At 40.2% G+C, this 17,411-nt stretch overlaps 1 protein-coding gene across 2 annotated transcripts in view; it reads left to right on the top strand.

The window, feature by feature from the left end:
• Positions 1-697: 697 nt before the first annotated feature.
• Positions 698-17,411, top strand: part of OLA1 (Obg like ATPase 1) — a 165,190-nt gene continuing 148,476 nt past the window's right edge. For both annotated transcript variants that reach the window (XM_082841291.1, XM_082841290.1), the window contains exons 1-2: positions 698-817; positions 2,099-2,199. In XM_082841291.1, the coding sequence (XP_082697417.1) occupies positions 2,099-2,199 (101 nt within the window). In that variant the 5' untranslated portion in view covers positions 698-817. The remainder of the gene's footprint in view (positions 818-2,098; positions 2,200-17,411) is intronic.

The following is a 17,411-nucleotide window of genomic DNA, read 5'->3' as shown; positions in this document are numbered from 1 at the left end:
CTTCCAGAGGAAAAGGAGCGGGATGTGTGTGGAAACTGGCTGTGTTAAACGCATTCTGGGATCCAGTGCCTGTAATACGCCTGAAAAATAAGGCGACAAAGGACTCCTTAGATCATACCCTTAACCCTTTTTTCCGTTAAGAAAGTTTAACAGCTTCTCACCATCTGGATTGACTGAAGAGCGTTATAGGAAAAGGAGGCGAGCTGGGGCCGTGGTCCCCGAGGACTCAGCTGGCGGCCAAGCGGGGCTGGCGCGGCTGATCGCCAGACCTCAGGCGACCCGCCTCCGCGCGGGCGGTCAGGCCGAGGGTGCTTCGAGGTGAAGCGGCGGGTGAAGTGTGGGGCTGGAAGGCGGCAAGCGAGCGTGTGCGGGAAACACGGGGCGCGCACCGGTAAGGAAGCGGAGATCCGGGGCCGAGAAGCGCCACGTGTAGGGATGGCGGAAGACGCGCGCTCCTGCGTGCCACCGGCTCAGGCCTGCAAGGATGGTTCTCCAGCTCCCGCCAGCTCGGGCGCCGCGCGACTCCTCCCACCCTCTCCCGCCTCCCGCGGCCAAGCCAATGGGCGGGACGGGATGGGGGGAGCGCGGGGCGGAGCGGGGTGGGGCGCGCGGCTTGCGCGCAGGTGCAGCCCGGCGCCCGGCCCGCCTGTTCCGCTGCCGCCGCCGCAGCCGCCGCCGCTGCCGCCGCCGACGTGCATTCCGCTCGGCGGAGGGGCCGGGCCTGCGCTTTCTCCTCCTTTCTCCCGGCCTCCGGCTGCCGGTAGGACCCGTTTCCCGCTGCCGCTGGGAGCCTGTGTCATCGTCCGCCCTGAGCACGGTGAGGTCCTCAGGGAGCCTGTGGTCGCGACCCCCGCCGCGTCTTTGACTCTGGCCCATTGCTCTGAGGCCGGCGTCCCGCCAGGGCCGGGTGGCCGGCCTGGGCGGAGGGCGGCGTGGAGCGTGTGGATGAATGAGGCGCTCTCGGACTAGGCCGCGTGTCCCGGGAGCGGCCCACGCCTCACCCGGCACGCTATGGGGAAAGCCTTCTCCGGAGGCGGGGACGGCCAGTGGCCCAGTCCAGAGGGGGAAGATGTTGGGTGGGACCTCGCTTTGGCTGGGCGGCCAGCCACTCCTTGGTAGGAGGCCAGAGGACTGGAAAGTCTCTGCTCGTGCAGCTGTGCTTCGGAGACCTGGGGTTTGGCTGGGAACAGCTGTGAGTTACGACCCTGAGAAGGGAGATTCCTGGCCCTCGGGGTCAGGGATCAGAGGCTATCACTTCATGAGCAGGGCGTCAGCGTGGCCCCGGGAGGTTCAATTGGAGCCAGAAGACAGGGATAGTTTTAGTTCCCAGCTTATAAAACGTGAGGTGAACAGTCCTCATGAGTTCAGTTTGCAGTACTAAAGTCGGCTCAATTTTGACCGGAGAAACTTAGAGCCAGATTGTCAGGGACCGAGAAAGTTTCGACCTGTAAATAAAAAGGCTTAGTAGATCCATTTATGACTAGAAGTAACCAAAGGGTGGATTCAGGAGGTTGCTTATGAGGACTGATGAGTCGTAACTACAGTGCCAAAGGTGAAAGAGACTTGTTGGAAAGACCTTGATACCGGCGTGTGTTCATTCATGCGAAAAATGGTGCTTGTGGGCGAAATGGGAAAGAACAGGTTCCAGATTGAGGGAATGGTTTGGTGGGAGGTGACTCGGTTGCTAGTGGTTCTAGAATGGATTTTCTTTGACACTCTTACCTGTGCTCCTGCTTCCAAATGCTTTCATTCATATAACCACATGTCAGGTTAAGAAAATGTTTTGTGAACAGTCTGGATGGAAGATTGGCAGCTAAATTTTATTTTTGATTTCTGGTGCCACATATTTTTAGATCAGTTTTCCAGGACTTCTCAGGAGTGACTGCTTTGACGACTATCAGAATCAGATCTGTTAACAGAACTTTTTTGTTTTCATTTTTGTTGAAAAATAAAGTGTGTCAGTTTTAGATTGATATATACAGTATGCTGTATTCTTAATCTATTATTCAATAATATATTGTGTGTGATGAAATGTGTTTTTGGTCAATGGGGACAGTAAAAAGTTTTGTTCATATGTGTGTTTGTTTTGACATTTCAGATGCCCCCCAAAAAGGGAGGTGATGGAATTAAACCACCCCCAATCATTGGAAGATTTGGAACTTCCTTGAAAATTGGTGTTGTTGGGTTGCCAAATGTTGGGTAGGTGAATGTTGGGCTTTTCTCATTTTCGTTTTGTAAATACTTTGGGTCTTGTTATAGAAATGGGAACTCATGAGGTAATAAAAATTTAAATTGAAGAAAAGAGGCTAGGAAGCTGGACTATTAATATGTTGCAAAACAAGGTTTTCATTTACACTTATCTTATTTTTGCTTTTCTACACAGATACTGGGTTGAAACTTGAGTTACTTACATTGTTTGTTTTGCTAAACTCAGAGGAAGAAGCAGTGGGAGTTTAAACATCAAGTTGAACCAGATCAGCTCTGGTTCGCCAGAAACACTGTTGGGAGATACACAGTATTGAATTTATGAGGAATTAGAGTAGTTTAAATTAGATTTTCATGCTGGCTGGCTCCGTAGGGTACTTAGGCTGGCTACCAGAGGCCATGCAGTAGGATACTTTAGGAAATAGTTTTAAAAGCCCCATTATAAATTTGATTAGATTTTTGGGAGATCAGGGATCAGATGGCTGAATTTTTACTAGAAAAGAAGGTGACAAGTTTGAACTTAATATTGGAAGTTGTGTGCTAAAAGGGTATCTTATAAAGTGGCTAAATCTGAAAGTTGTGAGAATAAAATTTTGAGTTTTGTAATGTTTAAAATTAAAGTGAATTATTACTGCAAATAAGACTAATTAGGAAATATTTGTGGGGTTTATTATATAAATCTGTACACATGCAACTTGGTTGTTCAAAGTCTACTTTTTTCATTTTTTGCCCTTCTATTTTAATACCTTTTACTAACCTTAAAATGTAAAATGTCTCAGAAGTGATTAGGGTGTACTAAGGAGTAACAGATCCAATATGGATTTATTAAGAGGACGGAAAGTATTTTGGAATGTGCTTTAGGCTTTTAGATTGGTGGCAGGTAGGACAACTATGTTCTTTCACGTGTTCCTAGGAGCCCCTGTCATAGAGATTGCTTAGTGAATGGAGCATGGTGTGACCAAGTAAGGCAGTTCTGAAATTCTTGTAATGTAAAACATGACAAGTGGGGCTGTCCTAATTTCAGTCTGGAGCTGGAGAGGTTTGCATTTTGAGGGGGTTTCCTGCTGTGATATAGGCTGCTTGCAAAGTAAGACTAAATAGAGAGTGGGAATCTAAGCAAAACAAATAATTAAGCAAAGTACTGTAGGGTGCTGTCAATAAACTTGAAAGCAAGATATGATCGTTATGTATGTTGTGAACTTTATTGTGTTAGTAAGCAAGACATAGTTTTTTAGATATTAACATACTTCTCTCATTCTAGAATCATTGCAGTCAATGCAGCTTGACTTTACATGGGACTGATTTAAAATGGGCCATCTTAAAAAATGTTTCCTGTATGAGTTTTTTAGCATAGAGCATAATAAAGTCAATATATAGGAAAATAACCTAGGATATTTTATTATCCAGTATAAATGTGCTATTTATGCTTTTAAATTAAATACTCCTCCCAATTTCCCCCAGTTTTATTGATGTATACTTTATAAACAGTAAAATTCACTCATTTTAATAATGTGCAGTTCAATGAGTTTTGGCAATTGTGTTTGGTTATGAACACTCTTTTTTTTAGAATGATCTTACATTGCCTAACTGTATCAGGTAGGGTTCTTCGTAAGCAACACAAATTCTTGCTGTTTTAAGCAAGAAAAAGAGACTTATTGGAAGGAGAGCATTGAAGGACAAGCTGAACAGCCAGGTCTCAGGAAGGACAGGAGCCTGGGTAGTGCTGGCAGAGACGGGTCCACGTGGAGCTCAGCCATATGAACTGAACTTCTGGGTGTTTCTCATCACCTGCTGCCTCTCCAGTGATATAGATTCCTGTGTAAGGAAATCTTACTGGGCATGTCTACCTCTGGATAGGCCCACAAGAAATGGATTGGGGAGAGGGGACAGTTCTCTGAAGGATGGCCTGCTGATCAAAAATAAGGACATTTAGTGCTGAAACCATCTAAAGAATCTCTTGGTTTTTAGAGAACTGGATGAATAAGGTTTGCTGATTATCTAGAAACATAGAGGGATATTTATAGCTAAGAATAGTTGATATTTATTTGAACACTTATTTAGTGTATGCCTATCACTATTCTGAGCACTTTATGTGTATTATCTAATTTAATCAATGTTTAACATCCCTGTCCTCTTCTCATTAGAATTTAAATTCCGTAAAGGCAAGGATTGTCTTGTTCTTGTTTATTGTTGTATTTCTAGCACCTAGACTGGTGTTAGGAACTTAGTAGGTAGGCACTCAGTAATCATTTGTGAATGGATAGTTTTTCTGCCCTTGATGCCATGTGTAGGTTTAATGATAAGGAGGCACGTTTTGATGGCCACTTTTTTTTTTTTTTTTGCGGTACGCGGGCCTCTCACTGTTGTGGCCTCTCGCGTTGCGGAGCACAGGCTCCGGACGCGCAGGCTCAGCGGCCATGGCTCACGGGCCCAGCAGCTCCGCGGCATGTGGGATCTTCCCGGACCCGGGCACGAACCTGCGTCCCCTGCATTGGCAGGCGGACTCTCAACCACTGCGCCACCAGGGAAGCCCAGAAGTTTCTTTTTTATGTAAAAGTGTAAATTTTGCAGTCATAGATTGGTATATTGACCTTGCTTTATGAACTTAGAAACCCCAGCTCCTTGCACCTCATGCTTCAGCAATCCCAAGGGAATGGCCTTTCATTCTCATGGACCAAAGTGTTGTGAATTCCAGACAGATGGTTATCCAAGGGGTGAAAGGACCAAACAACTTGCCCTGCAGTCTAAGAGGGATTTTTTTTTTCCTGTAAGCTGCCACACCATACTTCTGGTAACATTCCTTTCTCCAGATATAGTCATAAGAATTTACTTTCAAAGAAGGCTAGGATATGTAGTCTTTATTTTAAAAATTCTGTTACTATGAAAGGAGGAAAGAATGAATATTGGGGGACAACTGTATACTCTGTTCCATTACTCAGCAACTGCCTCAGGAGAGTATTTGTCTTGCTTAGTTGATACTTCCGGGAATGTCCTTTGGTTGTTCCTACAGCTTGCCTTTTCCCAATTTGCCAGAGTCCAGCCACAAAGCTATGTACTGTTGTTGAGGAAAACATTGTAGGAAATGCTTTAAAAAAAATCACAGGGTAATTATGTTCAATGTTTTAGTTATCTATTTTTTTGTAGGAAACCACTCCAAAAGTTTGTGGTTTAAAACGATGAATATTTATAATAATATTTCTCATGATTCTGTGGGTTAGCTGGGTGAGTCTACTGCTGGTCTCACTTGAGATCCTTCATGTGGCTGCATTCAGCTGATGGCTAGTGAGGGTTGGAAGGTCCAAGATGGCCATACCCACAGGGCTGGGGCCTTATCAGGCTGGAAGTCTAGGGCATTTCTATCTTCCCTTACTTGGCTTCTTTCTCTCCAAGTGGTCTCCAGCCCAAACTTTTTTATAGCATGGTGGCTGACTCCCAAGAGAGTGAAAATGTGCCAGTGGTACAAAACACTCCCACCTATTTCTTTTAGTCAAAGCAAGTCGTGACACCAGCCCAGAGATAAGGAGGGAAGGGAACTAGACTCAGCCTCTTGAGGGGAGGAGTAGAAAAGATCATGTGGCCATCTTTAATCCATTGCATTCTACTATTTTCCTATTTTTCCTAATATAGTTTTATATGACACCCATTTGTTCCCTGGAGAAGTCTTCCTGGCTCATTCTTAGCTTCTTGTTCTTACTGAAGAGGCTCCATTCTTGATTGCTTCGAGAAACTCACTGGAGGAAGATTAATCTCTAGGTGCTCAATTAATAATGCTCTTTTTAATGCATATATTTATTTTTCATGCTGCCCAGTTTTTTTTCCAATATTTGATTATAAAAAATTTCACGTACAGAAAAGCCACTCACTTTTTATACAGAATAGTGTTTATTATATATACATTATATATAAGAAACAATAAGCAATTATGTATATTCTATCCTTGGGATAGATTATATTTTTCTTTTACAATTTTAAAGTCTTAATAGTAATCTTCCACTTATGACTATTAATAATTTGTTTTTTGCAGATTGCTTGCATGAACTAGTTTGAAATTGATGTGGAAATGAAGGTACAGCGTGGTACAGATTGTGTATTTTAACTCTTTTGTAGGTCATTTAAGACCTTTTAAAAATGTTTGCTTTTGACAAAAACTATAGCAAAAGGCAATAATGATCTGATTGTCAAAGCTGGTACTCATTCTTTGTCCTTAACTTACTTAACCTCTCTGCCCTATTTGGCACTGTTAGTAACTCCCCACCTCTCTCAACTCTTCCTTCAGTCTTTTGTGCTTGCTACACTTCCTGTGTTTGCACTCTATATTAGGTTTCTGTCCTTGGCTGTCTTCTCTTTTATACTTTCTCCCTGGGCAGTCTCATCCTCACCTAATTTTAATCATCTGTTGGCTTCTCTTTTCTAAATTTATATGTCCTGCTCAGGTTGCATCTGAGTTCCAGATTCATATATCTAACTGCCCTGAATATCACCAGTTAAATGTCTACACCCTACATGTCTAAAACTGAGCTTATTGCCTCTTGCATTCCCTATCTTGGTTAATAATACTACTTTCCACCCAGATACTTGAGAGATTTATCTTTTCATCCTTTCCCCTCAGCTGTATTTTTCAGTAGGGCACCAAACCTGGTACCTGAATATCTCTCTGATCTATTTTCTTCACATCTTTTTGCCACTCATTTCTTACTTGAATTATTCCAGAGGCTTCTTAAGTGGGCTTTCTGTCAGGGCATTATCTATAGTAAATCTTTTTTTGTTTTGCCCCAGTGTTTTTTTGGTTTTGTTTTTTAAATTGAGGTATAACATACACAGTAAAATGCGAAAACTTTAAATGTACGTATCAGATTTTTACATTTTAATTCACCCATGTAACCAGTACCCACATCAAGATCTAGAACAAATCCAGTGCCACAAAAGACTTCCTTGTACCCCTTCCCAGTTGGTACTGTCCTTCCTAGGATAACCATATTCCAACTTGTATTACCACATTGATTAGTTTGCCTGATACAGATGGAATCACACATTACGCACTCTTGTTTTTTTTTTTTTTTCTTTTTTGCGGTACGCAGGCCTCTGACTGTTGTGGCCTCTCCCGTTGTGGAGCACAGGCTCCAGACGCGCAGGCTCAGCAGCCATGGCTCACGGGCCCAGCCGCTCCGCGGCATGTGGGATCTTCCCGGACCGGGGCACGAACCTGCGTCCCCTGCATGGGCAGGCGGACTCTCAACCACTGCGCCACCAGGGAAGCCCACATTATGCACTCTTTATATCTTTTACAAGTGAACATTATGCCTGAGAGAATATACACTATATTTACCCTTTTTGCTATTGATGGGCATTTGGGTTGTTTCCTTTTTTTGTCTATTATGAATAGAGCTGCTTTGAACATTCATGTACATGTCTTTTGGTGGGTAGATATAAGAACTCATTTCTGTTGGGTGAATGGATACACTTACCCCACTCACCCTGTCCCCCGAACTCCCCACCTCTAGGAGTTAAATAGCTTTAGATACTGCCACATAATTTTCCAAAGTGGTTATTCTAATTTATAGTGCTGGAATTGTAAAAAAGAGTTCTAATTTCTCTTCATCCTCACTAGCACTTGGTATTATCATTCTTTTTCATTTTGGCCATACTTGTGTGTAGTATCATGATCGTTTTGCATACCTGTGATAGCTAATGATTTTGAACATCTTTTAATATGTTTACTGGACATCTTTTGTGAAGGATATTTTTTCTTTTTAGTAATAATTAGGTGTTTTTTTATTCTGGATATGGGTTCCTTGTTGGATATGCATTAGAACTACCTCTTCCTAGGCTGTGTGACTTTTTGCTTAAGAGTAAATAAAAATTGTTTTTGAAGTAGTTTCGCAATTAAAAAATTTCATACTTGCAAAGGTAGTTAAAAAAATTCCTATATGAGGTCTGCTTACACTCCCCAAATGTTAACATAGTACAGTTATAAAAATCAGGAAATTAGCATTGATTTACCAGTTGTCTCACTAATATCCATTTTCTGGTCCAGGATCTAATACAGGATTACATATATGTTGCATTTAATTGTTGCTGTGTCCTTAGTTTCCTTTAACCTAGAACAGTTTCTCACTTTGTCTTTCATGTCCTTGAAACTTTTGAGGAGTGCTGACCTCTTATGGTAGGCTCTTAAACCTTGAGGTTTATCTAATATTTCCTTGTGATTAAATTCAAATTATACATTTTTGGATGCAGAAGTGACATGTGCTTCTTAGTACATTATATCAGGAAGCACACAATGTTGATTTGTCCTGTTACTAGTGATTTTAACTTTGATCACTTATCTAAGGAGGTGTCTGACAAATTTCTTCACTGAAAAGTTTACTGTATTTTCCGTTGCAATTAATAAATATATCTTTTAGGGAGATACTTTGAAATTATGTAAATACTGTGTTTCTCATACTTTTGCCCCCCAGTTTTGGCGTGTATTAATGATTCTTGTTTGAAATAGTTATTATTGTGGTGTTTACCAAATAGAGATTTAAAAATTTCTGTTGGTCTTCTACATTTATAGAGGAAACAATTTATAGAAGAAACAATGGAAATTCTATTGTTTAGAATTCTATTGTTTAGAATTCTGTTGTAAAGAAGAACCCCCCATTTTCTCATGTAAATTACTTATAATTTGTTTATATCAGGATCAGTTTTTACTTTGCTGGTTATAATGCGTTACTATTGTTATTTATTTTGTTGCTCAAATTGCCCACATTTGGCCATCAGGAGCCTTCCTGTTCACTCGTGTTACTTTTGATGTGTCCTCTATTTTTTGAGTATTTTCTGGTTTCTAGCTCCACATTATGTTCCAGGCTTATTTGTACCTTCTCTGTCCCAGCTTTGTAATAAACAAATTTTTCTGTTGACATATGTTTTCATCTCTCTTGGGTGTATACTTAGGAGTGGAATTTCTGGGTTGTATGTAACCGTATATTTAACTATTTGAGGAACTGCCAAACTTTTCTAAAGCGAGTGTGTCATTCTGTGTTCTTACCAGCAATGTATGTGGGTTCTACTTTCTTCACATTCTCACCAGTGCTTGTAATTATCTTTATTAAACATTTTTTATTTTTTAAAAATTTTATTTATTATTTATTTATTTATTTTTGCGGTATGCGGGCCTCTCACTGTTGCGGCCTCTCCCGTTGTGGAGCACAGGCTCCGGACGCGCACGCTCAGCAGCCATGGCTCACGGGCCCAGCCGCTCCGCGGCATGTGGGATCTTCCCAGACCGGGGCACGAACCTGTGTCCCCTGCATCGGCAGGCGGACTCTCAACCACTGTGCCACCAGGGAAGCCCGTGCCTGTTAATTTTTATTGGATTCCAGATGCTGGATTTTATGTTGAGTGCTGAATGTTATAGTATTCCTTTAACGAGTGTAGGACTTTGTTCTGGCATTTAGTTTTTGTGTATCATTTTGATTGTTTTGAGGCTGTTTATTATATTTTCTTATGATGAGTTCATAATATTTTTTGCTCTGGTGCTACTTTAGCTCTGATACTAAGATGTGACTCTTTGAGGACTCTACCCAAGTTCCCTTATATTATTATATCTTTCTCTGCTCTGGCTGGTGGGGATGTGAACTGTTCCAAGCTCCGTGTGAACCTGAGAACTGTTCACTGTGCTGCTTTTGAGTGTTTTTTTCTCCTGGCCTTTGGAGACTGAGCTTCCTCATGTACAAGTATTACTGAGCCATATTCTTGAAGATACCTTCTGCTTATCTCCAGAGCCCTCTCTCTGTGCAACTGCTTCCTTTCTAGTATACTGTCCTGTAAATTTTAGCTACTTTGGCCTGCTCAAACTCTCATCTCAGTCTCTGTAACTTGGCATGACTGCCGGGTTCTATTGGTTCCCCCTCCCTGTGCTGTGGCTTTGAAACCACCTTTAGGCAGTAAGCTAGGGTAGTTTTAGAGCTTAGTTCATTGGTTGTTTTCACAGGGAACACAGTCCTGTGCTACATACTGTCCCCTGTTTGAAAACTGTTTATTTCATGTTTTATCTGATTTCCTAGCTCTTTGTGTCAGGAGGGCAGTTCCATAAATAGAAGGGGAAGCAAAATTCCCCAATAACATTTAAATGAACTTAAATCTTATTGTATACTTCTCAGTATTCCAGGGTGCCTCCTCTTTCATGGAAATTCGTGACTTGGGAATTATTTGTTTTCTTTTTTAATATGTTAGGAATAATCTTTTGGACAATGGATATGCTCTCCCACTCACTCTTTCCTGTTAACAACAGTAATTGTGTACCTTAAAAGTACTTCATAATTTACTTTCTGTTAAAGCTTTTAATTTTCATTGTTTATTTTTCAGAATTCTGGTCACTTTTTTTTTTCTATTTTCATAATTTATTTTGCATTTTTTAAAATTAGTTGTCCATTTTATACATATTAGTGTATATATGTCAATCCCAATATCCCAGTGCATCACACCACCCCCCACCCACCGCTTCCCCACTTGGTGTCCATACATTTGTTCTCTACATCTGTGTCTCAATTTCTGCCCTACAAACTGGTTCATCTGTACCATTTTTCTAGGTTCCATGTATATGCGTTAATATACAATATTTGTTTTTCACTTTCTGACTTACTTTACTCTGTATGACAGTCTCTAGATCCATCCCTGTCTCTACAAATGACCCAATTTTGTTCCTTTTTATGGCTGAGTAACATTCCATTGTATATATGTACCACATCTTCTTTATCCATTTGTCTGTCGATGGGCATTTAGGTTGCTTCCATGTCCTGGCTATTGTAAACAGTGCTGCAATGAACATTGGGGTGCATGTATCTTTTTGAATTATGGTATTCTCTGGTTATGTGCCCAGTAGTGGGATTGCTGGGTCATATGGTAATTCTAGTTTCAATTTTTTAAGGAACCTCCATACTATTCTCCCTAGTGGCTGTATCAATTTACATTCCCACCAACAGTACAAGAGGGTTCCCTTTTCTCCACACCCTCTCCAGCATTTGTTGTTTGTAGATTTTCTGGTGATGCCCATTCTAACTGGTATGAGGTGATACCTCATTGTAGTTTTGATTTGCATTTCTCTAATAATTAGTGATGTTGAGCAGCTTTTCATGGGCTTCTTGGCCATCTGTATGTTTTCTTTGGAGAAATGTCTATTTAGGTCTTCTGCCCATTTTTTGGATTGGGTTATTTTTTTTTTAATATTGAGCTGCATGAGCTGTTTATATATTTTGGAGATTAATCCTTTGTCCATTGATTCATTTGCAATTATTTTCTCCCATTCTGAGGGTTGTCTTTTCATCTTGTTTGTAGTTTCCTTTGCTGTGCAAAAGCTTTTAAGTTTCATTAGATCCCATTTGTTTATTTTAGTTTTTATTTCCATTACTCTAGGAGGTGGATCAAAAAAGATCTTGCTGTGATTTATGTCAAAGAGTGTTCTTCCTATGTTTTCCTCTAAGAGTTTTATAGTGTCCGGTCTTGCATTTAGGTTTCTAATCCATTTTGAGTTTATTTTTGTGTATGGTGTTAGGGAGTGTTCTAATTTCATTCTTTTACATGTAGCTGTCCAGTTTTCCCAGCACCACTTATTGAAGAGACTGTGTTTTTCTCCATTTTATATCCTTGCCTCCTTTGTCATAGATTGGTTGACCATAGGTGTGTGGGTTTATCTCTGGGCTTTCTATCCTGTTCCATTGATTTATATTTCTGTTTTTGTGCCAGTACCGTATTGTCTTGATTACTGGCTTGTTAGTATAGTCTGAAGTCAGGGAGTCTGATTCCTCCAGCTCCTTTTTTTTTCCCTCAAGACCGCTTTGGCTATTTGGGGTCTTTTGTGTCTCCATACAAATTTTAAGATTTTTTGTTCTAGTTCTGTAAAAAATGCCACTGGTAATTGGGTAGGGATTGCATTGAATCTGTAGATTGCTTTGGGTTGTATAGTCATTTTCACAGTATTGATTCCTCCAATCCAAGAACATGGTATATATCTCCATCTGTTTGTATCAGCTTTAATTTCTTTCATCAGCATCTTATAGTTTTCTGCATACAGGTCTTTTGTCTCCCTAGGTAGGTTTATTCCTAGGTATTTTATTCTTTTTGTTGCAATGGTAAATGGGAGTGTTTCCTTAATTTCTCTTTCAGATTTTTTGTCATTAGTGTATAGGAATGCAAGAGATTTTTGTGCATTAATTTTGTATCCTGCAACTTTACCAAATTCATTGACTAGCTCTAATAGTTTTCTGGTGGCATCTTTAGGATTCTCTATGTATAGTTTCATGCCATCTACAAACAGTGACAGTTTTACGTCTTCTTTTCCAATTTGTATTCCTTTTATTTCTTTTTCTTCTCTAATTGCCATGGCTAGGACTTCCAAAACTATGTTGAATAATAGTGGTGAGAGTGGACATCTTTGTCTTGTTCCTGATCTTAGAGGAAATGCTTTCAGTGTTTCACCATTGAGAATGATGTTTGCTCTGGGTTTGTCGTATATGGCTTTTATTATGTTGAGGTAGGTTCCCTCTATGCCCACTTTCTGGAGAGTTTTTATCATAAATGGGTGTTGAATTTTGTCAAAACTTTTTTCTGCATCTATTGAGATGATCATATGGTTTTTCTTCTTCAGTTTCTTAATATGGTGTATCACATTGATTGATTTGCATATATTGAAGAATCCTTGCATCCCTGGGATAAATCCCACTTGATCATGGTGTATGATCCTTTTAATGTGTTGTTGGATTCTGCTTGCTAGTACTTTGTTGAGGATTTTTGCATCTATATTCAAGAGTGATATTGGTCTGCAATTTTCTTTTTTTTGTAGTATCTTTGTCTGGTTTTGGTATCAGGGTGATGGTGGCCTCATAGAATGAGTTTGGGATTGTTCCTTCCTCTGCAATTGTTTGGAAGAGTTTGAGAAGGATGGGTGTTAGCTCTTCTCTATATGTTTGATAGAATTCACCTGTGAAGCCATGTGGTCCTGGGCTTTTGTTTGTTGAAAGACTTTTTTGTTGTTGTTGAAAGACTTTTAATCACAGTTTCAATTTCATTACTTGTGATTGGTCTGTCCATGTTTTCTGTTTCTTCCTGGTGTTGTCTTGGAAGGTTATATACCTTGTAAGAATTTGTCCATTTCTTCCAGGTTGTCCATTTTATTGGCATAGGGTTGCTTGTAGTAGTCTCTTAGGATGCTTTGTATTTCTGTGGTGTCTGTTGTAACTTCTCCTTTTTCATCTCTAATTTTATTGACTTGAGTCCTCTCCCTCTTTTTCTGGATGAGTCTGGCTAATGGTTTATCAATTTTTTTTATCTTCTCAAAGAACCAGCTTTTAGTTTCATTGATCTTTGCTATTGTTTTCTTTGTTTCTATTTGATTTATTTCTGCTCTGATCTTTATGATTTCTTTCCTTCTACTAACTTTGGGTTTTGTTTGTTCTTCTTTCTCTAGTTCCTTTAGGTGTAAGATTAGATTGCTTACTTGAGATTTTTCTTGTTTCTTGAGGTAGGATTGTATGGCTATAAACTTCCCTCTTAGAACTGCTTTTGCTGCAGCCCGTAGGTTTTGGGTCATCGTGTTTTCATTATCATTTGTCTCTAGGTATTTTTTGATTCCCTCTTTGATTTCTTCAGTAATCTCTTGGTTGTTTAGTAACATATTGTTTAGCCTCCATGTGTTTGTGTTTTTTACATTTTTTTCCCTGTGCTTGATTTCTAATCTCATAGCATTGTGGTCAGAAAAGATGCTTGATATGATTTCAATTTTCTTAAATTTACTTTGGCTTGATTTGTTACCCAAGATGTGATCTATCCTGGAGAATGTTCCATGAGCACTTGAGAAGAAACTGTAATCTGCTATTTTGGATGGAATGTCCTATAAATCCGTTAAATCTATCTGGTCTATTGTGTCATTTAAAGCTTGTGTTTCCTTATTAATTTTCCGTTTGGATGATCTGTCCATTGGTGTAAGTGAGGTGTTCAAGTCCCCCACTATTATTGTGTTACTGTCAGTTTTCTCTTTTATAGCTGTTAGCCGTTGCCTTATGTATTGAGGTGCTGCTTTGTTGGGTGCATATATATTTATAATTGTTATATCTTCTTCTTGGATTGATTCCTTGATTATTATGTAATGTCCTTCCTTGTCTCTTGTAACATTTGTTATTTTAAAGTCTGTTTTATTTGATATGAGTATTGCTACTCCAGCTTTCTTTTGATTTCCATTTTCATCGAATATCTTTCTCCATCCCCTCACTTTCATTGTGTATGTGTCCCTAGGTTTGAAGTGGGTCTCTTGTAGACAGCATATATATGGGTCTTGTTTTTGTATCCATTCAGCAAGCCTGTGTCTTTTGGTAGGAGCATTTAATCCATTTACGTTTAAGGCAATTATCGATATGTATGTTCCTGTTACCATTTTCTTAATTGTTTTGAGTTTGTTTTGCAGGTCCTTTTCTTCTCTTGTGTTTCCCACTTAGAGACGTTCCTTCGGCATTTGTTGTAGAGCTGGTTTGGTGGTGCTGAATTCTTTTAGCTTTTGCTTGTCTGTAAAGCTTTTGATTTCTCCATCGAATCTGAATGAGATCCTTGCCGGGTAGAGTAATCTTGGTTGTAGTTTCTTCTCTTTCATTACTTTAAATATGTCATGCCAGTCCCTTCTGGCTTGTAGAGTTTCTGCTGAGAAATCAGCTGTTAACCTTATGGGAGTTCCCTTGTATGTTATTTGTCATTTTTCCCTTGCTGCTTCAATAATTTTTCTTTGTCTTTAATGTTTGCTAATTTGATTACTATGTGTCTCGGTGTGTTTCTCCTTGGGTTTTTCCTGTATGGGACTCTCTGTGCTTCCTGGACTTGGGTGACTATTTCCTTTCCCATGTTAGGGAAGTTTTCAACTATAATCTATTCAGATATTTTCTCTGGTCCTTTCTCTCTCTCTTCTCCTTCTGGGACCCTATAATGTGAATGTTGTTGTGTTTAATGTTGTCCCAGAGGTCTCTTAGGCTGTCTTCATTTCTTTTCATTCTTCTTTCTTTATTCTGTTCCACAGTAGTGAATTCCACCATTCTGTCTTCCAGGTCACTTATCCATTCTTCTGCTTCAGTTATTCTGCTATTGATTCCTTCTAGTGTATTTCTCATTTCAGTTATTGTATTGTTCATCTGTGTGTGTTTGTTCTTTAATTCTTCTAGGTCTTTGTTAAACATTTCTTGCATCTTCTCGATCTTTGCCTCCATTCTTTTTCCAAGGTCCTGTATCATCTTAACTATCATTATTGAATTCTTTTTCTGGAAGGTTGCCTATCTCCACTTCATTTAGCTGTTTCACTGGGGTTTTATTTTTTTCCTTCATCTGGTACATAGCCTTCTGCCTTTTCATCTTGTCTGTCTTTCTGTGAATGTGGTTTTTGTTCCATAGGCTGCAGGATTGTAGTTCTTCTTGCTGCTGCTGTCTGCCCTCTCATGGATGAGGCTATCTAAGAGGCTTGTGGAAGTTTCCTGATGGGAGGGACTGGTGGTGGGTAGAGCTGGGTGTTGCTCTGGTGGGCCGAGCTCAGTAAAACTTTAATATGCCTCTCTGCTGATGGATGGGGCTGGATTCCCTCCCTGTTGGTTGTTTGGCCTGAGGGGACCCAACACTGGAGCCTACCCTGGCTCTTTGGTGGGGTAATGGCGGGCTCTGGGAGAGCTCTTGCCAAGGAGTACTTCCCAGAACTTCTGCTCCTAGTGTCCTTGTCCTCATGGTGAGACACAGCCACCCCCGCCTCTGCAGGAGACCCTCCAACACTAGCAGGTAGGTGTGGTTCAGTCTCCTGAGGGGTCACTGCTCTTTCCCCTGGGTCCCGATGCATACACTACTTTGTGTGTGCCCTCCAAGAGTGGAGTCTCTTTTTCCCCCACTCCTGTCAAAGTCCTGCAATCAAATCCCGCTAGCCTCAAAGTCTGATTCTCTGGGAGTTCCTCCTCCCATTGCCGGACCTCCAGGTTGGGAAGCCTGAAGTGGGGCTCAGAACCTTCACTCCACTGGGTGGAGTATAAGTATTCTGTGGTATAAGTATTCTCCAATTTGTGAGTCACCCACCCAGCAGTTATGGGATTTGATTTTATTGTGCTTGCGCCCTTCCTACTGTCTCATTGTGGTTTCTTCTTTGTGTTTGGGTGTGGGGTGTCTTTTTTGGTGAGTTCCAGTGTCTTCCTGTCGATGATTGTTCAGCAGTTAGTTGTGATTCTGGTGCTCTTGCAAGAGGGAGTGAGAGCCCGTCCTTCTACTCCACCGTCTTGAACCTGAAGCCTGGTCACTGTTGCTATATCATATAATTTCAGATTTTTTTTTCGCTCATTTATTTATTTACTATTAACTATAGCCTGTTTCGGATTTCACCAGTTTTCCTGCTAATGTCCTTTTTCTTTTCCTGTATAGACCTTTTAAAGGTCATGAAAAATTTCATTTACTTTTGAAAAGTTCTATTCAGGTATTTTGTGTAATGTCTCTCAATTCCAGTTTGATGTTTCCTCATGCTGTGGACTTTTTCTTTATCCATTCCTCTGTCGATAGACATTAGGGCTGCTTGCACCTTTTGGTTATTGTGAATAATGCTGAAGTGAACATGAGTGTGCAAATATCACTTTGAGATCCTGCTTTTAATTATTTTGGGTAAATACCCTGAAATGGAGTTGCTGGATCACATGGTAATTCTATTTTTAGTTTGTTGAGGAACCTTCATACTGTTTTCCATAGCAGCTGTACCATTTTACATTCCACCAACAGTGTACCAGAGTTCTAATTTCTCTACGTCTTGGCCAACACTTGTTTTCTGTTTTTTTGATAGTGACTGTCTTAATGGGTGTGAGGTGATACCTCATTGTGGTTTTGATTTGCATTTTACTGATGATTGGTGATGTTGAGCATCTTTTCATATGTTTCTTGGCTATTTGTTTATCTTCTGTGGAGAAGTGTCTATTGAGGTCCTTTGCTACTTTTTAATGTTACTTTTTACAGTTACTTTTGTTGTTGTTAAGTTATACTAGTTCTCTATACATTCTGGATATTAACTCTTTATCAGACATGTGATTTGCAATTATTTTTTTCCCATTCTATAGGTTACCTTTCACTCTGTTGATAGTTTCTTTTGATGTGCAGTTTTTAAGTTTGAGGTAGTCTCATTTTTTTTCTAATTTTGCTTTTGTTGCGTGTCCTTTTGGTGTCATATCTCAGAA

This window comes from Leucopleurus acutus (assembly GCF_964270905.1).
Source record: "Leucopleurus acutus genome assembly, chromosome: 6".
Taxonomy (NCBI): domain Eukaryota; kingdom Metazoa; phylum Chordata; class Mammalia; order Artiodactyla; family Delphinidae; genus Leucopleurus; species Leucopleurus acutus.
The sequence above is the reverse complement of the archived record's forward strand: the minus strand, read 5'-3'. Positions and strand labels throughout refer to the sequence as shown.